Below are 24,869 nucleotides of genomic sequence, written 5' to 3'. Positions count from 1 at the left end.
TGGATGCTTCTTACAAATTCTGCTCCATCTACGCCTCCAACACTACATGAGTCCCATTCAATGTTGGGGAAGTTAAAATCTCCCATCACAACCACCCTATTGCTCCTACATTTTTCTATAATCTGTCTACATATTTCACGCTCAATTTTGGGAGGCCTGTAGTAAAGTCCCAACAATGTTTCTGCACCCTTCCTATTTCTTAGCTCTACCCAGATTACCTCAGCGCTCGAATCCTCCATAGTGCCCTCCTTAATTACAGCTGTGATATCATCTCTGACTAGTAATGCAACTCCTCCACCCCTTTTACCTCCCTCTCTATCCCTCCTGAAGCATCTATACCCTGGGATATTTAGTTGCCAATTTTGCCCTTCCCTCAACCAAGCCTCAGTAATACCAATAACATCATATTACCAGGTACTAATTCAAGCCCTAAATTCATCTGCCTTACCTGCTACACTTCTCACATTAAAACAAATGCACCTCAGACCACCTGTCCCTTTGCGTTCATCATACTCTTCCCCTTGGTCACAATGAGTTTATTATCTAGCACATTACTGGGTTTCGTTGTTTTCTCTTTACTGACCTCTAACCTCCTAATCTGGTTCCCATTCCCCTGCCACATTAGTTTAAAACCTCCCCAACAGTGTTAGCAAAAGCACCCCCTAGGACATTGGTTCCAGACCTGCCCCGGCGTAGACCATCTGATTTGTAATGGTCCCACCGCCCCCAGAACCGGTTCCAATCTCCCAAAAAATCTGAACCCCTCCCTCCTGCACCATCTCTCAAGCCACGTATTCATTCTGACTATTCTTGAATTTCTACTCTGACTGTCTCGTGTCACTGGTTGCAATCTGAGATTACTACCTTTGAGGTCCTACTTTTTAACTTATCTCCTAACTCCCTAAATTCCGATTGTAGGACCTCATCCCGTTTTGTACCTATATCGTTGGTGCCTATATGCACCACGACAACTGGCTGTTCACCCTCCCCCTTCAGTATGTCCTGCAGCCAATCTGAGACATCCCTGACCCGTGCACCCTTGAGGCAACATACCAATCGGGAGTCTCGTTTTCGACCACAGAAACGCCTGTCTACTCCCCTTACGATTGAAGCCTGGCTACTACTGCCTTCCTCTGGTGAGTCATCTCCCCCAACAGCATCCAAAACGGTATACCTGTTTTGGAGGGAGATAACCGCAGGGGACACCTGCACTGCCTTCCTGCTCTTTCTCTGCCTTTTGGTCACCCATTCCGTCTCCCTCACCAATCTTAATCTGCGGAGTGACCAACTCACTGACCGTGCTATCCACGACCTCCTCAGCACCGCGGATGCTCCAAAGTGAGTCCATCCGCAGCTCGAGAGCCGTCATGCAGTCTAACAGGAGCTGCAGCTGAACACACTACCCGCACATGAATTTCTCCCAGCTACTGCTAATTGGAGCACTTTCCTTACCAGCCAATCAGGTCACTGCTTTGCTGTGATGTCACTCTTCAAATTTATCCCCAAAGACCCTGTGGCCACTGTTTAAGCAGCTAGTTTAAATACTCACCGCTCGATTCTGTAGCTCCGCCCACTCCAGCAGCTGAATTCCCGCCGAAATGATTCGAGTCCGCGAAGCAGCTAGTTTAAATACTCACCGCTCGACTCTGTAGCTCCGCCCACTCCAACAGCTGAATTCCCGCCAAAAAGATTCGAGTCCGCGAAGCAGCTAGTTTAAATGCTCACCGGTCGACTGTAGCTCCGCCCACTCCAACAGCTGAATTCCTGCCGAAAAGGACAGGGAACACATCTCTAAGCCAATTCTGGGGGCATCGGCATGGAGATCAACAAACCCCAAAAAACAAATTTTACAAATGGCCCTCGAACAAACAAACCATTGGATAAGATTTTACTGTTTCCAACGTTTACTTTAACAATCCAACCAAAAGCAACATAAATTAACCTAGATTTAGCGGACAACTAATTGTTAATATGTATTATTAAGCTGCACATTAACTAGCAAATACTGTAAAGATGGCTATCACAGATTTACCAGGCAGTCTTGAGAGCTCAGGTGTGGTTGCGGACAAAGGCCGCACTTTCGGGGAACTCCACCCAAATCCCCATTTCCACTCCCCCCCCCCCCCCCCCCCCCCCCCCTCCACCATGCCGTCCCACTCAGCATTTCGGACACCAATTTCCTTCAAGACTGAATTTCCTCAGGTAGAATTACAGCTCCTTTTCTTCAGAGATACAGTCACCAATTCTCAGTCAACAGCAGTTTCCACTCAACCTCTGGTGGTGGCCATGAAGTAAGAGGTCGCTCATAAGGTGGCTCCTGCCTGAGGACTTGATTTTTGTCACTTTTTGCCCGTTTAGCGGGTGCTGTGCAGGTGAAAAAGTGATATAGTGAAGGATTAGGATTCCTCCTCTGGTGTGGGATGTCTAAAAGTTATCAAACGAGGAGTGTGTCGAGTGAAGGGCTCTCTTCGGATTCAGAGGACCCATGTGGCGCAGGAGGGGAAAACATGACGGAGCGACCTGTGGCGTCGTTGCCTGCCCAGTGGACGACTGAGAAGTTGACGGAGTTCCTGACAACAAGCCGGCGGTTACGGACATTCTGGGAAAAGTGACTGAAGCAGTTTCTGCTCAACCCAAGGGCCAGTGGCACAGTCTTCAACAAAATTGTGATGCTTTCTGGAACCTCCTCAGCTCTTCTTATGACAATTGATAGCGGGTATCCACCAGTATTACCTGTACCCAAACTATCCGTGACAGCCCTGTGTGCTGTATGGTTGGGTCTGGTCAGTCAGTCCCTTAAAAGTAACTGAAAGAGCAGCAGCAATCATCCTTTTCTTTATCAGTCAGCATTCTTTTCAAACTGCGCTACAACCTCTTCATCTCTTGAACCTTGTCAATATGGGCCAATTTGTGTGCTGCAACCCCATTTCCGTGGCTCTGTTCCTTTTCCATGCAAACGCACAAGCTGGATGCCCTCGAAGAGCCCAGCCAGGTCAGCCTTACTGGCCTCTTGTGGGGCCGTGATGGCCAAGCTCTTCAAGTGCAGGTCGGTCCAGAGGTCCCAGGTGACTCAACGCCCCCGGGGCGGCGGTGGTGCAGCTTCTTCACATCACCGATAGGTCATGGGTATGGTTGAAGACTAGATAATCTTGAGTTTTAGCTCCCTGGAGGCAAGGAGGCTGCAGGATAATGTGCTTGATGGGTTGAAAGAATGAAGAGGATTTAAGCAAACACAAAATGTTTTTCTTCACACAAGAGAATGTGCAAAGTACTGCCCAAGAAGGCCATAGGTGCAAAATTAGTTACTTGAGTAAATTAATTAAGGAATATGGAGAAATAGTGGGATTAAAGAAATCAAATGGCTAACAAAATGGCAGCTTAAACACAAATGTTTTATTAAACTCATTAAACACGTGAGCACCATGGATTCATGGAGTCACAGAGCTTCACAGCACAGAAAGAGGCCCTTTGGCCTGTGATAGCGTGGCCCCTTTAAAGGGGAGAGCTCTGATGACCATGTGACTGATTTAGGACCAATCCTGGCCAATTGGGAGTCTGCAAGGGGCTCTGGGAGCAGGATATCAGGCAGTGCGGATCAGGCAGCTGAAGAGTAAAGACCTTTGTATAGTGTCTGTGCATATTATCTATCTGCCTTTCATCAATAAACCCCTTTGTTCAGTTCTGGAAGCCGCCAGTGTCTGTCTCGAGCCACCACATTGGTGACGAGGTAACAATTTTCGATCGCAGCCAACAGTGATCGTGAAACGAGTGGGGGGGAAATGCAGGAGTAACTGGGAAAACAGAGAAGCTCCAGTAAGAGTCAGAATCATTTAAACCGTAAGTGAAATGCTCATCATAGGAAAGCTAGACGCATTGACCAAGGTGTTGAGTCATGTACATTGAACGATTCCATTTCTTCATTAGCGCGAATGAGATCACAGGCGAGGACAAGCAGAAGGTGATACTTCTGACAGTTTGCAGGCCCCAGGCCTATAACTTGATTAGGAACCTCGTGTCCCTGGAGGCACCTGACTCGAAGACTTTTGACTGAATAGTTAAACTGATTCAAGAACATTACAACCCAAGGCCCTCCATTATCCTCCAAATGTTACAAGCTTAACTCTGTGGTGAGGGACCATGAAGAGTCCACCTCAGCCGTAATAACCAGGCTTTGCCAGCTAGCTGAGCACTGTGAGTTTGGGACTGCTCTCAGCGATATGTTGCACAACGGGCTGGTTTGTGGAATCATCACCTCAGTATCAAGAAGGAGCTTCCGGCGGAGAGACCACTATTACATTGAAAGAAGTGATCAAGAGAGCTCAGGTGACAGAGTGCGGCGAAATGTGAAAAATGTTTCTTTCAGGCCTCTGAAGTGACATACCTAGGATTTTGAGTGATGCAACAAGGTTGCTTGCGCCTTTTGGAAGAAAAGGTCAAGGCCATACATGATGTCCTTACACCCAAAAATGTCAGTGAGCTGACGTCCTTTCTTGGTATGGTCAATTACTGTGGAAGGCTTATTTTGAATCTATCCACAACATTGCCACCATTACACCAGTTATTAAAGAAGAATCAGCGGTGGCAATGCAGGGAGCCTTGAGAGGAAGCCTTCCGAGTCGTGAAACAAACATTACAGTCTTCAAACTTCTTGGTTCATTTTTATCTGGGAAAATCAATTGTGCTCACACGTGACGCGTCCCCTTATGGTATAGGGGCTGTTTTATCCCACAAAATGGGAGATGGTACAGAACGCCCTGTCGTCTTTGCCTCAAGGACCCTTTCTGAAGCAGAATGAAACTATGCCCAGATTGAGAAGGAGGGCTTAGCCGCTATATTCGGCTGGAAGAAATTCCATCAGTATTTGTACAGTCGAAGGTTCGACATAGTGACTACCCACAAGTCATTGCTGGACCTGCTAAGAGAAGATAAGCCCATACCCTCCCACCCCCCAGGGCCTCGGTGAGGGTGCAGTGTTGACCCTGCTGTTGGCAGCTTACAACTGCTTTTCAGCATCAACCTGGGACACAAATTGCTAATGCGGATATGTTAAGTCGCCTGCCTGCCCCTACCTAACAGCATTCATCCCCACCGTTACCCCAGGGGATCATTCTAAGCCTAAACTTTATAGTTACCCTGCCAGTGTCCGGGGGGTGGGGGGGGAGGGGGTGCGCATCGAAGCTGGACTCAAAGAGACCCTCTTCCAAAGGCCAAATGAAGTCTGAATAGCTGAGGCCCCACTTCACTCATCAAGACGAGTTGACATGTGAATACGGGGTGGTTCTCTGTGGATCATGGGTGACCGTCCTGCCTCAGGCTAGGAGGCCTCTCCTTTAAGAGTTACACCGCGCACACCCAGGGCAGGCAAAGATTAAGGTGTTGTGCGCAGTTATCTCTGGTGGCCAGGAATAGACAAAGTTATTGTAGAGATCGTACAACAGTGCCACCCTTGCCAAATACATCAATCGTTGCTACCTTCAGCCTCACTTCACCATTGGGAATGGTCAGGTCGCCCGAGGACCAGAATCCACGTGGATTATGTGAGCCACATTTTGGGCAAGATATATTTGTTCCTCGTAGATGCCCACTCGAAGTGATTATCAGTCCAGGAGATGGGGATCACTATCTCGGCGGCTATGGTAGAGGCTTTGCGCTGTGTGTTTGCCATTCATGGGCTTCCCAAGGTAATTGATTCAGACAATGGCATCCCCTTCACCGGCGATGATTCCCAGCAGTTTTTGAGAGCGAATGGCATACGACACACGGGAATAGCCCCTGTCACCCAGCGTCGAACGGTCTGGCTGAACAGGCCATTCAAACTTTCAAGAACTCAATGAAAAAGCAGTCAGATAAGCAACGTAGCCAGAGGTTGGTTAATTTATTGTTGCTGTACAACTCAACCCCTCATTAAACCACAGGGGTCACATCAGCTGAACTGCCCATGGGCCGCCGGTCGAGAACCCGATTGGATCTTGTATTTACAACTTTTGTGGGAAGGTGGAGGCACGGCAGGCCTCTGAAAAGACTCGGTAGTCAGAGCAGAGAGAGGACAGGTCATTCCGGGTGAGAGACTCGGTTTTGGTCTGCAATTTTGCAGCAGGTCCACCTTGTTTAGAAGGACAGGTTGTGGCCCAGTCGGGGCCGGTGTCTTATCATCATAGAATGTACAGTGCAGAAGGATGTCATCGATGTTAACGGGAAGACCGTTAAGGAACACATCGTTCACCTGATGGGACGCTTTCCTTGGTGGTCCCAGTTAACAATTGTGACTTTTGTACATAGCTTTAGGTCATGCATTAGGGATCTTAAGGTGGGAGGGATGTGGTAGCGTGGTCCCTTTAAGGGGAGAGCTCCACTGACCACAAGGCTTGGGGCCAATTGCGCGGGAGAGTTATAACACCAGCCAATGGGGAGTTTGTGTGGGGCTCTGGTAGCAAGATCCCTGGCAGTGTAGACTAGTGAGCTGAATAGTAAGGACCTGTGGCGGGATTCTCTGTCAGCCGAAGCCGGAATTGGGAAACGCGATTAGGCGGAGAATTGGTTCCAATGCCAAAATTGCAACAGTCTCCGATTTCACGCCAAATCGCAATTCTCCATTGGCTCAACAGTGGCGTTAATGCGTTCCAGAACGCAGGTACAGTAAACGCTGTTGGCATATCATTCTCCAGGGTCTCCTTGGTTCTCCGCCTCCAGTGGGACGAATTCCTGATGGTGCGGTTCACTTGTGCTTTTACAAATTGTGAAACAGGCGCAGTGGCTGCTGAGGGAAAGAGAGGGTGCAAAAAGTGTCCAACATCGTCATAGTGTGCTGACAGCTGTGCTGCTGGCCAGGGGCTTCTACCAGGGCTTGTGGGAGTCGCGGGGGGTGGCCAGGAGGTGGGCTGTGGGGTCGGGGTGGACAGGCACGGAACACCATTGCCGCAACCTGCAAGGCAGCCATGCAACTGCACACTGTGAATTTAGTGTCACAGGTCATATGGGTGTCCCCCCAGGCCACTCCCCTAGGTGTCCTCTGGCCTCAGCTGACCCATCAGCCGTATGGACGCGTACCAGCACAACCCGTGTCATCTTGATGGCAGGGATGAGTGTGTCTGGGGAGTGAAGTGCGTATAGGTGGCTGCAGCTTGTTGGCCCCCTGAGTGTCAACCGCAAATCCGGTACCGTTTCTCATTGGAATCGATTCCGCATGGTGCTGATGCTAGCCTATTAACAGTCGCTGAATCGATCCAGTTGCGTTGCCAGATTTGCTGTCGTGGAAGTCCACAAATCCTACCCCGGAGTCTCAGCTGGTGTTGTATAGTGTTCTGTGCCTGTTATCTAACTGCCTTTGCCTTTCATCATTAAATCCCTTTGTTTATTACTGGAAGCCTCCAGAGTATGTCTCAAACCACCACATGGCCCATCGTGTTGGCACTGGCCATCAAGCATCTATTTATTCTAATCCCATTTTCAGCATTTGGTCCGTAGCCTTTTATGCTATGGTGTTTCAAGTGCTCACCTAAATATTTCTCAAACGTTGTGATGGTTCCTGCCTTTATCCCCCTTCAGGCAGTGAGTTCCAGATTACCACCACCCTCTGGGTAACGATGTTTTTCCTCAAATCCCCTCTAAATCTCCTGTCCCTTATCTTAAACCTATGTCCCCTGGTTATTGACTCCTCTACTTAGGGGATAGGTTTCTTCCTATCCACCATATCTGGCCTTCATAATTTTATACACCACAATCAGATTCCCTACAGCCTCTCCGCTCTAAGGAAAATAATCCCAGCCTCTCTTCACAGCTGAAACGCTCCAGCCCAGGCAACATCCGGGTGAATCTCCTCTGCATCCTTTCTCGGAAAATCACCTGCGGGATTCTACTCAGCGGGATCCTCCACTTCACCGGCAGCGCACCTGTGTCCGCGGGTTTCCCGACGGCATGGGTTGGCCCCAATGGGAAACTCCAATGGCCAGCTGCCGAACGGAGGATCCCGCTGCTGGCAGGTGCACGCCCCGCTGGAAATGGGGGTTGGTGGGATGGAGAATCCCACCCCATATCTTTCCTATAGTGTGGCAACTAGAACTGCACACAGTACTCTAGCTGTGGCCTAATGGACATTTTATACAGCTCCATCATAACCTCCCTGCTCTTATATTCTATACCTGGGCTAATAAACGCAGGTAGCCCATGTGCCTTCTTAACCACCTCATCTACCTGTCTTGCTGCCTTTAGGGATCTTTGGACATACATCCCAAAGTCCCTCTAGTCCTCCCAAAATGCATCCCCTCACACTTACCAGAATAGAATTCCATTTGCCACTGTCTTCGTGTTAGATTTCAGAGTTGTAAAATTTTGCAATTATCATTAAAAATATGAATCCGTTATATGCGTATTCCTAAAAATAATTAATCTCACTTGACCTGTCTTCCTGCAACAGCCTCCTTTCAAAGACTTTGGGCCCCAATGAGAGTGAGCACAGAGACAGGGTGGCACATAAACTCACGTCACCAGCTAGCATGACGGTTCCCTGGCTCCAATCTGCTCCCGTGCCATTCTCCGAGAGGCAGGATGCAGGGTGTTGGTGCAGTAGGACTACTCGTTTGCAGCGGGTAGCTAATTGACCTTGTTAAAGGCCATTCCAGGACCAATCTCAGAGGCCAAATAGAACTTGCCAGTCAGCCTTCAGTCTTTGGAGGCAATGGGGAAAATTTCAGCCGATTGGAGGCAGCGTGCTGGCAGCAGATCAGGAATCAGCGCTGCCGGCAGGCCTAGAGGCCTTCTTTTCTCCAGTGTTGGCGTGCCCTCCCTCCCACTTGTTTGAAAAGGCAGTCTGACGCTTCTTCAATGCTGGAGGGTTTAAAGTACAACATTTCATGTTGTTTGATTTAGAGCCCTGTGTAAAAAAAACATTTTCCCATTGGGCATCTACAAAATCTCTAATCTCTGACCTGTATTTATGGAAATAAGATTGTGCAGCATAGTTTAAGCTAGAAATAACTGAGGTGTTTTAAATTAGATTGGGCGTCCCGCTCCTTGAGAAAATCATTCAAAATGGTGGCATTTATTTGAGTTCACTATCAGCACATTAAGAACAGAGCGAAATACTCCTGAGGGTTTCAGACATTGGACACCGGGAGATGGGGTTCAAAACCTGTTGGATCTCTGTGCTGGTAGCTCAGGCTCCACCTGCTGGGAGCTAGTGTTCACTACAACATGGAGAACTAAACAATAGAATTTACTGTCAAACATAAGAATTATTTTCCTACTGGCTGGCGTGTCTGCCAGTCTTGAGTGTTAGAAAAGTGTGGATGTGTTGCAATACTTTTTTTTCTGTTCAGGAAGAATTCTGGTCCCTCTATTTCCCAGTACGATGGCAAGAATCTGTAAAATCAGCCCCAATTTATTGCCATTGGCAATGTTGCCTTTTGCAACGTAGAGCTTAAAGTGTACCATGGATTCGCGTTTGATCTTCAGCATACTGAATTGGCCATTTCAGCCGCGCTGTTACATGCAAGTGACAAATTGAAGTCCTTTTCCTTCTGGGAGGGCGGTAAAGAGAGTGACAGGGTAGCACAGTGGGTAGCACAGTTGCTTCACAGCTCCAGGGTCCAAGGTTCGATTCCCGGCTTGGGTCGCTGTCTGTGCGGAGTCTGCACGTTCTCCCTGTGTATGTGTGGGTTTCCTCCCACAGTTCAAAGATGTGCAGGTTAGGTGGATTGGCCATTCTAAATTGCCCATAGTGTTCAAACAAAAGGTTAGGTGGGGTTACCGGGTTGTGGGGATATGGTGGAGGTGTGGGCTTAGGTGGGTTGGTCTTTCCAGTGTGGGCTCAATGAGCCAAATGGCCTCCTTCTGCACTGTAAATTCTATGTCTATGTCTACCCTGGACCGCTTTTGAATGGTGACAATGACTGGCGAGACTGTACAGCATCAAACCTGGAACAGGGCAACATAGTAAAGGAAATAAAACTCTTTTCATTTTAAGAATGGCGATTAGCTGATAACAGAGTGATAAATCGTTTGTTTTATGAATAAGGCTGCGCAGTGGGTCAGTAGTAGATAAAGGTTGATTTAGATTGATGACACCAAGGTCCAATTGTGTCAGTATTTTATGATTTCATTGTCATTTTATGTTCTTCTGGATATTTTGATTTCAATGGGTCTTAAAGATTTGCATTATTAGTGCAAATCAAGGGCTACAAACCTGAAGATCTCTGTCAGTCTCTGCAACAATGCATCTCAGGGTATAATGAACAGGTACTGTTTGTTCCCTGTATCACTTTTGTGTCGGCAGTCCTCAAAGTGTTTGACACAAAAGTTATTACTGATGACGTGTTCTCCATCTCTCTGGCGACAACAGAGTGGGTGCCGAATGTCTTTGTTCTGATGCACCACAACTATATGGGGTGAAAGTGGGGGAGGCTTCGTAGGTACAACATCACTAGTTTGGTGGGGAGAGTGAAAGCCGATCTGGCAAGGTGGGACGGCCTTCCTCTGTCACTGGCAGGTCGGGTACAGGCGGTTAAAATGAATGTGTTGCCGCGATTCCTGTTTATTTTTCAATGCCTACCGATTTTCCTGCCAAAGACTTTTTTCAGGGAGATTGAGGGAAGAATTACCTCATTCATATGGGGAGGGAAGGTGGCCAGAGTGAGAAAGGTGCTGCTACAGAGGGGAAGGCAGGCAGGGGGTTTGGGTCTCCCGAACTTGTTGTACTACTACTGGGCGGTGAATGTGGAGAAAGTGCGGAGCTGGGTCAGAGGGATTGATTTTCAGTGGGTCAGAATGGAGGAGAGTTTGTGCAGGGGGTCAGGGCTGAAGGCACTTGCAACAGCGCCGCTCCCGATAGCTCCGGGGAAATATTCAGTGAGTCTGGTAATAATAGCTTCATTGCAAATCTGGAGGCAGTTTCGGCAACACTTCGGGTTGGGTTTAGGGTCAAGGGAAATGCCGATTCGGGGGAACCACAGATTTGAGCCAGGGAGGTGGGATGGAAGTTTTCGGAAATGGGAAGAGAAGGGGATTAAGACGTTAAAAGATTTGTTTCTTCGGGGTCGGTTTGCAGGATTGAGGGAGCTGGAAGCGAAGTATGGGCTAGAGCAGGGAGAAGGGTTTAGGTACATGCAGGTTTGGGATTTTGCCAGGAAGGAGATACAGAGCTTCCCAGAGGAACCGGCCTCCACATTGCTGGAGGAGGTGTTGACAACAAGGGGACTGGAGAAGGGGGCCGTGTCAGCGGTTTACGGAGCTATTCTGGAAGAGGATAAGGCACCACTGGAAGGGATCAAAGCAAAGTGGGAGGAAGAGCTGGGAGAGGTTATAGAGGAGGGGGTCTGGTGTGAAGTGCTCCGGAGAGTGAATGCCTCCACCTCGTGTGAGAGGTTGGGGCTGATACAGCTGAAGGTGGTATACAGAGCGCACCTCACGAGGATGAGGATGAGCTGATTTTTTGACGGAGTAGAGGATGTGTGTGAGAATTGTGTGTGTGTGTGTGGTGGGGGGGGGGGGGGGGGGGGGGGGGGGGCTGTGTAGATTAAGGGTGACTGGGTAATCCCAGATTCCTTTTTGTCATTTGTTTATGTAAACATGCGGGCTGATGTTTGGGGGTTGGTGGGCGGATGGGATCGTTGTTATTATGGGGATTGACATATCTTGCTGATTATTGTTTATTGTTGATGGGTGTAAATGTGGGAGAAAATGTGAAAAAGGAGGAGAATAAAAATATTTATTTTTAAAATACTATATGGGGTGAGAGAGCTGGATTAGTGGCCTTTTCCTCGCAATCATTTACGTACATTAAGATTTTTAACAGATCTTTAAAGTACAGCGTCGGCACGAAGTTTCCAAACACTGCACAGTGAAACGAACAGACATGCCCACAAGGGTGGCTAGTGTGGAAAAGGGAAAGCAGTGGATTTATCGTATAACATGTTGGATTCCGCAGATGGATAAAATGGTGCTACTGATGCACATGTTGCGTATTGATAGGTGAGCTCAAATACTGCTCCTACTGCACACTGATGTGCCATTTCGAGCAAAGGCCGCTGAATCGAGATCAAAAGTTTGGAGAATTGATTTACACATCTTTGGATTGTGAGGGTGAAATCCACGCAGATACGGGGAGAATGTGCAAACTCCGCACCGACAGTGACCCGGGGCTGGGCTCGAATCCGTGTCTTCACCACCGTAGGCAGCAATGCAAACCAATGTAGGTAGCAATGCTAACCACTGTGTCACAGTTGCGCCCGATATTCAGTGTGTATTAAATGCATTTAATCTTATTCATGTGTTCATGGTTAGTCAACAAGCCTGATTTCAATCTTGCGGCCCACTCATTAGCCGAGGTTACCTGTTCACTGGGCTAGTCAGTTTAACGCAACTGCATTTCCTGGCTGAGATCAATAGGCCATTGCTTGAAAACAAAAGTTCCCCCAATCAATTGCAAACATATTTTCAGGACTGTAGTGTCTTGTTTTAATTCACTGTATTAACTTAGGTTTGAAATGTAACTTATGTTCAGTTATATGCTTGCAAATTTTTACCTTGTCCTGTCTTTTTCAATGCGAAAGTGTTGATTTTAAGCTTGTCAGAGTTTCATTAATAGAATTTTTTTTTTAACAGGAGAAGATGTCTAAAACCACGCCAACAGCACAGAAAACTGCAGATCGCTTCCACTTTAGACAGCTCCACGAAGGACCAAGCCACCTCCATGTCTCATATTAATTTGATCAGTACCAGCCACTTGGAATCAGTGTCCTCCAATGGGGATATGGATGTCCACACACCGATCCTGAAATCCGCCTTTAGTACATCTCGAGAGTTTGAGAGTTCTCGAGAGGAGTTCTTCAAGCAGATCCCATTGAGGGATTCAGGTCAAAAGATGAGGCACATCAGCAAGGCATCCACTGATACTTTGGCTCATCGGGGAATTTCGAAAGAAGACTACCACAGACCGGTGGAGAGCTTTCAATTGAAAGTTGCAAGGTCCATGGATGCTTCCGGAGAGTTAGAACCACCTTTAATGGACGACTACCGCCGGAGCTACAGTTCAATGGTTTCACAACAACCAATGGATGAAAAAGGCAGAGAGGTTCATGCCAGGCGCATTTTGGCTGAAAGTAAACTTTGTGCGAATGATCCACCCTCACCTCCACCATTGCCACCACCTTTTGAATCCCTCATTGGCCACAAAATGGATAATAAGCCCTCAGAGTACATGATGTCCCAGTCTGTTGATCACCTGGCCAGGCCTACAACATTGTCCCAGCCAGGTCAACTGATCTTCTGCGGTTCTATCGATCACATGAAGGACAGCATGTACAGAAATGTAATGCCTACTTTAGTCATACCTGCCCATTATATGGGATTAACTTCCGATTATCCTTGCATGGATCAGTCGGCGGGCGGACCAACAGACCAGCTGGAGATGAAGGGGGCTCCCATGGCCCACCAGCATGGACCTCAGCAGTATCAACATCAGCAAGTGCAACAATCGACCCCCCAATCAGATGATGGTGAAGGCAAAGGATGGGGCCCCCATTCTTCCTCTATGAGTGGCCCAATGGCAGTATTACTGAACGAGTCAGCAATGGCACAGATGAATGGAGAACTGCAAGCACTCACTGAAAAGAAGTTCTTGGAGCTTGGGGTAAAGCCTCAACATCCCAGAGCATGGTTCGTATCATTGGACGGGCGTTCCAATGCTCACGTCCGGCACTCCTACATTGATTTACAGACAGGAGAAAGAATCGGAAGCAACGATGCCAGCTTAGATTCTGGCGTCGATGTGAATGAAACAAAGCCAGGCAAAAAGATGAAAGACGACCGCGACAGGCATGTTCCTGGAAATGTGGCCTACAGTAAGCTGGTCTACATGGATGACACTGAGCAGAGCAGCAGCGAAAGTAGAACAGCCGTCTGTTCCCCAGAGGATAACTCCCTCACCCCTTTGCTCGAAGAGACCTCTGAACACAGGGAAACACTTCACCGGCGGGATCGCAGCAGAGGTAACAGCATGAGGAGCAGCACCAGCGAGATCCACAGGGATTCTGCCACCAGCCCGGAAGAGGAGATGCAAGACCATTCTGAAGAGGCAGATGACCAAGGTGAGAATAAAAAGAGTCCCTGGCAGAAACGAGAGGAGAGGCCTTTGATGGTTTTTAACCTGAAGTGAAAAAGCGGACTTATTTTCCCAAGACCTTGAATAAACGCTTCACAAGTGTTTGAAAATGCATCAGCATCCCGACAGAAAATTTGAGCACAAACAAAATGAAATTACAAAGTCTGAAGCAACATATCTGGTGACCTTTTAAAAAAAAAAAAAAAAAATCTTCCTCAAGAGAGATTCCAAATGGGAAGAAGAGATGAAAGCAGCAAACTAGTTTGTCCAGAATTTGTGCATTTTTGTTTTGTTTTGCAAAAGCTGAAGAAATTGCTGCGGGAGAGAAAAGAATCCCAGAGACAAAGCTGCACGTTTGCACGTTGGAACATGCTGTCTTTGTCAATGTTGTCTTCAGAACTTAATACTGAGTTTTTGTAAAAATAAAAATGTCAGTGTGGTCCCAACCCACACAATAAACTCAGTAACTGTTTTTCCTGAGGAAGATGAAAAGACTATATAAAGGTTAGGTCCTTTTTGTTATTTTAATTGGAACAACCCTACCAAATGAAGCATTTTCTTGCTTGAGGAGCAGTAATTTTACATGTCACAACTTTTTTGAATAGGAGCTTTTTTTTTTTTTTTGGAAGGTACTTTTTGTTTTCTTTCTTGTATATCGTACTTTCCTTAACTTGACCCGAAACTAATCCCAGTAGCAGACCATATAGACCTGGTCCAGTACTCTCCAAGTGCCTTCTTTATGTCTAAGTTGTGCAAAAAGGAGGGAAAGCAACATTTTGTGCTGATGTAAAGTGGCAGGCGATGACAAAAAGAGCCTAAAATTAGGAAGTCAGAATTTATACATATTTTGTAAGTGTGACATTCGACATGTGCAGAAACAGCTAAAGAACCGTAGCCCAGTTACAATTTAGCACTGTGATTTTTGCTAGCCAACTTGCTAGGTAGGAGAAATAATCACAGGTACAATTAATTCAAGTGCTTGTTTTATATTTAAATATATTAGTTTGCGTCGAGATGAATTGTTCAATTAATATATGTGGATGAGAAATGACTAGTAGCCTGAGGCCTATAGGGATTACCTGGTAAATCAATGATGCATTTGTATGATTTCTTGTGTAAATCGGCTAATATACATAACGACTTATGTTAGATTGCTGCAGGAGTCTAAACAAAGTACCTGTCATGTACATTACCTGTTACGAGGGATGTATCTGGCCATGTAAAGTGTAGGAGAGCCTAATTCACTTGAATTATGGGCTGCATTTTCAGCTCTCCTGCCTGAGTTGGGAATCAGGAGTTTAGCACCTCGAAAGTAATTTGCATTCACCAGTGCCCCATTACCTTGGCAATGTTCGGTGTTACCTACAGTGAAGCAGGACCTGGACCCTGGCATTAGGCTCATTTCAGATGTGGGTACTGTGATGTCAATGGGACTATGCCCGTCATTTTACTGAGCTGGCTGGATGGGACTAGTAATAGTTGACAGCCTGGCACGAGACAACCTCATTGATAGCTTCCTAGGTCAGGCCAGGATGAGCAAGAGTGCCTCCACCAGGGATCCACAAATTTTACCTGGGCCACCTCCGTTGTGGCATTCTCCCTCCTCGCCACTACCCCAGCAAACCTCCTTTCTTCAGCCCAGAGATTGACAAAGCCACTCCTGGTCACCCAAACTCTGGCTGCAACACGCCAGCCCAATGTCAGTGGGGTCCAGCTCTCAAAATGGCCCATCCTATCAGCACTATTGTCAAGCATCTTATTGGCACCTTCAACCAGACAGGCACTAGAAAACTTGCTAGCTGAGGGGGAGCGATATCCTAATGACTGTAAGTAAAAGATTGCTCATCCAGTGTATTGTCAATCTATATCAAATGATTATCTTCACCATAAAACATGAATTAGCTGAAAAGAAATCAAAGTGAAATAAATGTTCAGATACTGCTCTGACTATTAATGCCCTGTAGTTTATTGGATAACGTGAACAGTATATCTTACTGAACATGACTCTCTGCATTGTGATATAAATATAACAAAGTGTTTAATTCAGGCCCTCTGAACACAAATTTTCAGCGGGAATTAAACACATTGCTTAGCTGCAGAAATTGCTTTTCACATTTTTGTTTTCCTTTTGTGGATCAGCAACGTCAAAAATGAGTAAAGTAACAGTCATAGAATCCCTACAGTGCAGAAGGCGGCCATTCGGCCCAGAGAGTCTGCACCGACCCTCTGAAAGAGCACCCTATCTAGGCCCATCCCCCACCCTAACCCCTGAACCAAACAACCCCACTTCTGGACACGACGGGGCAATATAGCATAGCCTAACCTGCGCATCTTTGGACTGTGGGAGGAAACTGGAGCACTTGGAGGAAACCCACGCAGACACAGGGAAAACGTACAAACTCCACACAGACAGTGACCCAACGCTGGAATTGAACCTGGATCTGTGGCACTGTGAGGCAGCAGTGCTAACCACTGTGCCACCATACTGCATATTGGTTATGCAGCATATTAGCACACATTGCCTTTTCACCTGAGAGACTTGGGTTCAAAACCCAGCCTTGGCCCCCTTCCCAGCCAATTGAAATGAATAAAAGGGAACTTATTATCTAAATGGAAAGAAACTTCACATTCCCCCGTGTCCGGTTGAGCAAGCCACAGGTATTGAAAGATGACCCCCTCCAGCACAGAAATCACTGTAATTGGACTGAAGTAGCAAATCCCAATAAATGACTGGAGGAAAAAATGGAAATCATCAGGTTAACGTTAAGCCTCATTGCTGGGACTAATTACAGACCTTTCTCTGTACCTCACCTTGTTAAAGCTGAGGGTAAAGATAATGGTGCAAAGAAAGAGGGTCGGCTATTTCAGTTATCATCACTGACGTCTCTTTATGTTAAATTTATAAAAAATGATTGTCAGATATCAGAAATGGAATGAATCATTTTAGGATATTTAGTTTAAAAAAAGCATCATCACTGTATCAGACAGATACAAGAATATTATTACTTTACTAATTCATATCTAGTAAATACTTTATATATTTCTTTTGACATGAATGTCCCTATATGCACACCTTGGTTAAGAGCAGGCAGCCCTACCAAATGTTAACTGATATCCCGAGTTCCAACAGGCCTGTGAGTGAATGAATGATACCCAATTTTCATTAAGCTTAGACTTCTTATTCCATATGATACAAAGGAAGCAGAACCTATGAACCTGTTCTTGCAATAAAGCTCATTGATAAAAGTATATAAAATGCAAAAAATGTGAAACATTGCGTTCAGGTATTAGCAAGCACCCGGAAACTCAGTCACGCAGCCCCAATATTGATTATACCGCTTGATGATCGCAGCTCCGGGGAAATTTAAATGAAGTTTTACAAAAACTTAAAGATAGGATTTGATGTGGAATGAGGCCAGCCTATATCCAGACAGGTTATGAATTGGAGCCCAACCTGTATTACCCCTTCCACCACCCTCACCCCCCAACATACTTCTGCTGACATTATGAACTTGCGGAAAATGACAGACGATAAACAGCATTCTGGACCATCTAATTTGTCTCTCTCATAATTTGTACATAACAATATATAGACTCCCCACCGCACACAGAAGCCATTTAACCTCATGGGGTTCCAACAAAGCAGCATGAGGTAGAAGAGCTGAGGGGAGGGAGGGGGGAGCAATTTAGGCTGGGAACCAAGTCAAATCATTTGTCACAATCCGATTGAAGACAGTGTGGAGAAAAGGGAATTTCTTCAAACTAAATTAGGGAGAGTACAACTCTCATTGAGGAACTGGATTTTAATTAACTACAAATGATGAAACAAACCACTTTGGGGGGGGGAAGGGAGAGTGGCATTTAATAAGCTACCGGATAAGATTAGTCCTTGTTTTTCGACATTCAACACATTTTAGCCAATAAATTTTACACCTTAACGGGTCCTTTTTTTGCAACCTAATAATCCATCTCAGAACATGGGTGAGCCAAAAGCTGGCAGGAAACTAATACTGTTTCTTTGTGTGCTAGGTTCTTTTTCAAAACTTCAATTGCATTCAGTTTATTACTGCGTCACTCATGCTGAACGCATGATCATAGACAATATATGACCATTAGCAAAAATGTTGTCCAGCAGCAAGACAGTGGAGCTTCTTTACAAGGCAGGGACCCAATAGAGAGGGGCATGGCTCATCTGTAACCAGCCAGTTACTTTTATAGCCCTAGTTTGAACCCGCACCTTGAGTGCAGCATCACAAGATCACCTCGTAACAACCTAAATTAGACCAAAAGTATATTAGGGAATGTATTTTCTTTTCATCTGTTTGAATAGCCTTTTAATTGAGGTGCCGGCATTTCCTGTTAATGCACATATTAAACTATGTAATTTTAGGCTCAAAATAAGAACTACTCTAAGGGTTATTAGTATTGTAATTGTGGACTTGTCGCATTTTTTAAACCTGATAGACAGTTGTCTTGTGCCATCAGTTCACATCTCCTTTTGGGGCATTCACGTCATTGTTTCAGATGCTGTACCACAACTGAGGTAGGATGAATGACCTGGACTGATTCTGCTGGTCGTAATATGCGTGTGGCTACATTTTGAAATGATTATTAGTGCTAGTGACTCGGTGTCTTTTGTTTGACTCTTGGCCACGTTTTTTTTTTTTTACGAGGTGGTCTTAAACAGAAATGTGTGCTTGGTATCGAGTTTGCTCTTTTCAAAGAAAACATGGTCAAAAATGCTGTGCAATCTTTTTTGCTTGTTCCTAAAAGTTGTTAATACAAAGCTTATTAAAAATGTTTGAGAAATGAATCCAGCTTTTCTGCGTTATTGAACAAGTCATTGAACTGGGGTTGAAAATTAATGTGTTGCAAAAGTATGTTGATTAAAGTCACAATACCTAAAGTTCTGCGTTCTAATCCCCTCCTCACCTCCCACTAGACCCGAGAATGCAGGCCTGAAGGGTTTGAGCCCGCATCTATGCTGAATTAGTTCATCATTTCCTGGGCCAGGTAGGGGAAAACCACCAAGTTTCCTGCTATTGGGATGTCAAGATATGCATGTGGGACTGGTCTGAATTTATCAGTCATGCCTTGCCTGATTAAATAGCCAATGGAAAGTCACTATTTAGGCTTATAAAGCACAAACAAATAATTTGCTCAAAGGTAACCTATTTCCACTGCTGCATAAGCTGGTGTCTTCAAGACAAGAAAGGAAAATGGGGACAAGAAAAATTCTACTTTGCAGTTGCCATTCAGATAAAAATGGAAGTTCATACAGCATCTTGACTCATTCCTCCATAGGCTAGCATTGTCCCTCTCTGGAAAATAACCGAGGGAGTGACCTAATGCACTGGGATGTGCACTGGAATGAAAATAAAGGAAAAAATGAATTTTAAAAATGCAAAATACTCTTAATTTAAAATAGGGAGGGACAGATACAGCATGCTTGGCAAATTGCATTCAATGAAAAGAGCTACGGGTAGGTAATCCCCATCATCTTTCCCAATTAATAATCAGAAAAATGCCACAGTTGCACAAAAGGACGGCAATTTCAAGAGCGGCTTTTCAAGACAAATGCAATGAATCATATTGGTTTTGAATAGTAAATTCAGATGTTAGTTTTCAGTGATGATGTGAGAATTGCTCATTACCCTTCTTGCAAATAGAATTGAGTGATCCATTTGCAACTGATCCATGTGACGGCAGCACTCTGGGGGCTACCATTGATCAGAAACTGAACTGGACTCGCCACATTAATACTGTGATTACCAGGGCAGGCCAAAGGCTCGGAATTCTACAGCGAGTAACTCACCTCTTGACCCCCCAAAGCCTGTCCACTATCCACAGGGCACAAGTCAGGAGTGTAATGGAATACTCTCCACCTGCTTGGATGAGTGCAGCTCCAACAACACTCAAGAAACTTGCCACCATCCAGGCCAAAGCAGCCCGCATAATTGCTCCTCCTTCCACAAACATTCAAACCCTCCACCACCGATGAACAGTGGCAGCCATGTGTACCATCTCCAAGATGCTCTGCAGTAACTCAGGTTCCTTAGACAGCACTTTCGAAACCCACAACCACTACCATCTGGAAGGACAAGAGCAGCAGATACCTGGGAAACCCACCACCTGGAGGTTCACCTCCAAGTCACTCAGGACCCTGATTTGGAATTATATTGCGGTTCCTTCACTGTCGCTGGGACAAAATCCTGGAACTCCACCAGCACAGTGGGCATACTTATACAGGAAGGCAACTCACCACCACCTTCTGAAGGGAAACTAGGGATGGGCAATAAATGCTGGCCTAGCCAGCGATGCCCATATCCCATAAATTAATTTTTTTAAATTATAATATTGAAGTAACATTTTGGGGCAAAAAGAGAACTACCCCAAAGCTAGGTGATTGACTTCTTATAAATAGAGGAGTTTGTTATTTAAGAACTCAGACGCATGCAGGTGGACTGTCCTACACACACAGTTTTTCCATTATCCAATATTGCACTAACTAGATCTTTTCTTCCATTCATTACATCGCGATTACATTATTTCCCCTTTGGGCAGCTCACCACTATTTTTCTTTGTCTTTTTTACAGGGAGATCTGTTCCAAATTGTCATTGAGCACCTCATTAAGTTCTCACGCTGGCCAGAACGATTCCCCGGTGCATAGAGGAAATTGTTTCATTTTGTGAATCAGTTGAGGTATAAAGGGAAGCATGAAGGGAGTCAAACCCAGGAGAACGCTGCCACTCCTCCAGACAAAGGCAACCCAGTCCTTCAAATCCACAATCTTTTTTCCTGGTTTATATTTTGTGCTCCCAAAAACGTTCATTTCCATCCTGAACACTTCCCTCATTGGTGTCTAAAACCTAAAACCCCAGCACTTGGCTCAGTATCAATAACTGAAATGGTTTGCAAAATCCATAGAAACATTATTTTACTTATTATCCACTGTCCCCATGTGACCCACAACAACATAAAATGGACAACCATGCAGTGCATCTCTTCAGGAAACTGATTCAACCCTACAGAGGAATATGTCGGAGTCTAAATTACCCTCAGGAAACCTAGGGACCAAGCTGCTTTGGGCATAGCCAGAAAAAGACAGAAATAAGCACAAAATACAGGCAGCTCTCGACTTTACGATATTCGAGTTATGACGAGCGGCACTAAAGATTATACATGACACGCCATTTAGACTTTATGTCGGGGGAGACACGTTCACAGCGCTGAGGACCCGGGTTCGATCCCGGCCCCGTATCACTGTCCATGTGGCGTTTGTACATTCACCCCCTGTTTGCATGAGTCTCACCCCCACAACCCAAAATGTGCAGGGTAGGTAGATTGGCTATGTTAAATTGCCCCTTAATTGGAAGAAAAAGAATTGGCTACTCTAAATTAAAAAAAGACTTTGACAGTTTCGACTTTACTGCTCCTTGTCGGAACCTTTATACGCACGCAGACATTCTGTGCTGCCCATTGTAATACTAGACAGAGGGCAGCACGGTGGCCTAGTGGTTAGCACAACTGCCTCACGGCGCTGAGGTCCCAGGTTCGATCCTGGCTCTGGGTCACTGTCCGTGTGGAGTTTGCTCATTCTCCCCGTGTCTGCGTGGGTTTCACTCCCAAAAATGTGCAGCGTAGGTGGATTGGCCACACTAAATTGCCCCTTAATTGCAAAAAATAATTGGGTAATCCAAATGTAAAAAAAGTAATACTAGACAGGTTGAACCACCTTTATTAGGTTGGAAACTGATGTTTTTATTAAGTTAAAAAATTTGGTACAACCATTGCCATTTTAATGCATTTGTACGCTTACATTGTATTTAATATGCGCAAAGGCTTGTAGAAGTTCAAAGCTGCACGGTAGCATAGTGGTTAGCACTGTTGCTTCACAGCAGCAGAGACCTGGGTTCCATTCCCAGCTTGGGTCACTATCTGTGCAGAGTCTGCACGTTCTCCTAGTGTCTGCGTGGGATTCCTCTGGGTGCTCCAGTTTCCTCCCACAGGTCCTGAAAGACATGCCTGTTAGGTGAATTGGACATTCCGAATTCTCCCTCGTGGACCCGAACAGGAGCTGGAGTGTGGCAACTAGGGGATTTTTGCAGAAACTTCATTGCAGTGTTATGTAAGTCTACTTGTGACAATAATAAAGATTATTCTAAAACAGGCAATTGACATTGATCGGATGGCTTCATTATATCCCCCACACTGGGGAACCTATGCTAAGGCATGCAGACAGTTGCCTCAGCGACGTAACAAAACAGACTTGAGAGCATTAAACACCCCATGAGTGATTTCCAGCCTTGGTTCGGGAACCAATCCCCCATCTGTAACCTTGGTCCCATGGTTAAATCGGTTCCAACTTCCCATGTTTTGCTTACAACGTGGTTTTTAGGAACAGTGTTCAGTCCGAGGACTGCCTTTACTGGAAGCACTCAGGCGGTATCTATTGAGAATAAAGACTTATAGTTTCAAGTCAATGATCTTTGAGATGTAACATTTTTTTTTAATAAAAGTACAGGAACAGGTAAGAATTAACAAAAGGGAATGCAGGATTGATTAAATGACAAGAGAAAGAGTGTTACTCCCAGGTATAGCATTTGGAAAATTAGAAATGTTGTCTTCCATGTGCATTATTTATTAAAATAAAGCTGATTGTTGTGTGCTTATCAAGGTGAGATATTAGTGGCAGAGAACTCCAATACATCCCCTTTCAGACATCCAGTGTCAACATCAAGTACTCATGTCAGGTGGTAACCAACAGGTGCAGAGTTCACTCGGTTCCCAAACCTGCTGTTGCAGTGGTGCCCACTTCTTCCATTTTTCACAGAAAGTTTATTTTATTTTTATTTTTTTTAAAAATATTTTTATTCTCCTTTTTCACAATTTCTCCCGCATTTACACCCATCAACAATAAACAGCAAGATATGTCAATCCCCATAATAACAACGATCCCATCCGCCCACCAACCCCCAAACATCAGCCCGCATGTTTACATAAACAAATGACAAAAAGGAATCAGGGATTACCTGTAGTCACCCTTAATCTACACAGCACCCCCCCCACCACCCCACCAACTAATGTTCGATGTTATCCAGTTCTTGAAAGTGCATAATAAATAGTGCCCATGACTTGTAGAACCCCTCCGAGCTTCTCCTCAGTTCGAACTTAACCTTCTCAAGGGTCAAGTATTCCAACAGGTCCCCCCGCCACGCCAGGGCACTGGGTGGAGAGGCTGCTCTCCATCCCAGCAGGATCCGCCTTCGGGCGATCAACGAGGCGAAGGCTATGGTATCTGCCTCCGCACCCGTTTCCAACCCTGGCTGGTCCGACACCCCGAATATGGCCTCCTGGGGACCAGGGTCCAGTTTCACATGCACCCCTTTGGAAATTACCCTAAACACCTCCTTCCAGTACTCCCCTAGCTTTGGACAGGACCAAAACATATGAACGTGATTAGCGGGCCCCCACCCCCGCAACGCTCACAGACATCCTCTACTCCTTCAAAAAATCGTCTCATCCTCGCCCTCGTGAGGTGCGCTCTATATACCACCTTCAGCTGTATCAGCCCCAACCTCGCACATGAGGTGGAGGCATTCACTCTCCGGAACACCACACCAGACCCCCTCCTCTATAACCTCTCCCAGCTCTTCCTCCCACTTTGCTTTGATCCCTTCCAGTGGTGCCTTATCCTCTTCCAAAATAGCTCCGTACATCACTGACACTGCTCCCTTCTCCAGTCCCCTTGTCGTCAACACCTCCTCCAGCAATGTGGAGGCCGGTTCCTCTAGGAAGCTCTGTATCTCCTTCCTGGCAAAATCCCGAACCTGAATGTACCTAAACACTTCTCCCTGCTCTAGCCCATTCTTTGCTTCCAGCTCCCTCAATCCTGCAAACCGACCCCGAAGAACCAAATCCTTTAGCATCTTAATCCCCTTCTCTTCCCATTTCCAAAAACTTCCATCCCACCTGCCTGGCTCAAATCTGTGGTTCCCCCGAATTGGCATTTCCCTTGACCCTAAACCCAACCCGAAGTGTTGGCGAAACTGCCTCCAGATTTGCAATGAAGCTATTATTACCGGACTCCCGGAATATTTCCCCAGAGCTATTGGGAGCGGCGCTGTTGCAAGTGCCTTCAGCCCCTACCCCCTGCACAAACTCTCCTCCATTCTGACCCACCGAGAATCAACCCCTCTGACCCAGCTCCGCACTTTCTCCACATTCACCGCCAGTAGTAGTACAACAGGTTCAGGAGACCCAAACCCCCTGCCTGCCTTCCCCTCTGTAGCAGCACCTTTCTCACTCTGGCCACCTTCCCTCCCCATATGAATGAGGTAATCCTTCCCTCAATCTCCCTGAAAAAAGACTTTGGCAGGAAAATCGGTAGGCATTGAAAAATAAACAGGAATCGCGGCAACACATTCATTTTAACCGCCTGTACCCGACCCGCCAGTGACAGAGGAAGGCCATCCCACCTTGCCAGATCGGCTTTCACTCTCCTCACCAAACTAGTGATGTAGTACCTGCGAAGCCTCCCCCACTCCCGGGCAACCTGCACCCCCAGATACCTAAAATGAGTCCCTGCTCTACGGAATGGCAGCCCCCACCCTTCCCTGCCCCCACCCCCGGCCGAGACACCGCAAAATACTCACTCTTGTGGGCAGCACGGTTTCATTGTGGATAGCACAATTGCTTCACAGCTCCAGGGTCCCAGGTTTGATTCCGGCTTGGGTCACTGTCTGTGCGAAGTCTGTACATCCTCCCCGTATG

At 46.2% G+C, this 24,869-nt stretch overlaps 1 protein-coding gene across 1 annotated transcript in view; it reads left to right on the top strand.

The window, feature by feature from the left end:
• Positions 1-18,908, top strand: part of fam171a2a (family with sequence similarity 171 member A2a) — a 427,659-nt gene extending 408,751 nt beyond the window's left edge. The window contains exon 8 of the mRNA XM_072487044.1: positions 12,598-18,908. Within this exon, the coding sequence (XP_072343145.1) occupies positions 12,598-14,149 (1,552 nt within the window). The 3' untranslated portion in view covers positions 14,150-18,908. The remainder of the gene's footprint in view (positions 1-12,597) is intronic.
• The last annotated feature ends 5,961 nt before the right edge of the window (positions 18,909-24,869 follow it).

This window comes from Scyliorhinus torazame, chromosome 21, assembly GCF_047496885.1.
Source record: "Scyliorhinus torazame isolate Kashiwa2021f chromosome 21, sScyTor2.1, whole genome shotgun sequence".
Taxonomy (NCBI): Eukaryota; Metazoa; Chordata; class Chondrichthyes; order Carcharhiniformes; family Scyliorhinidae; genus Scyliorhinus; species Scyliorhinus torazame.
This window is presented reverse-complemented; position numbering and strand designations above follow the sequence as displayed.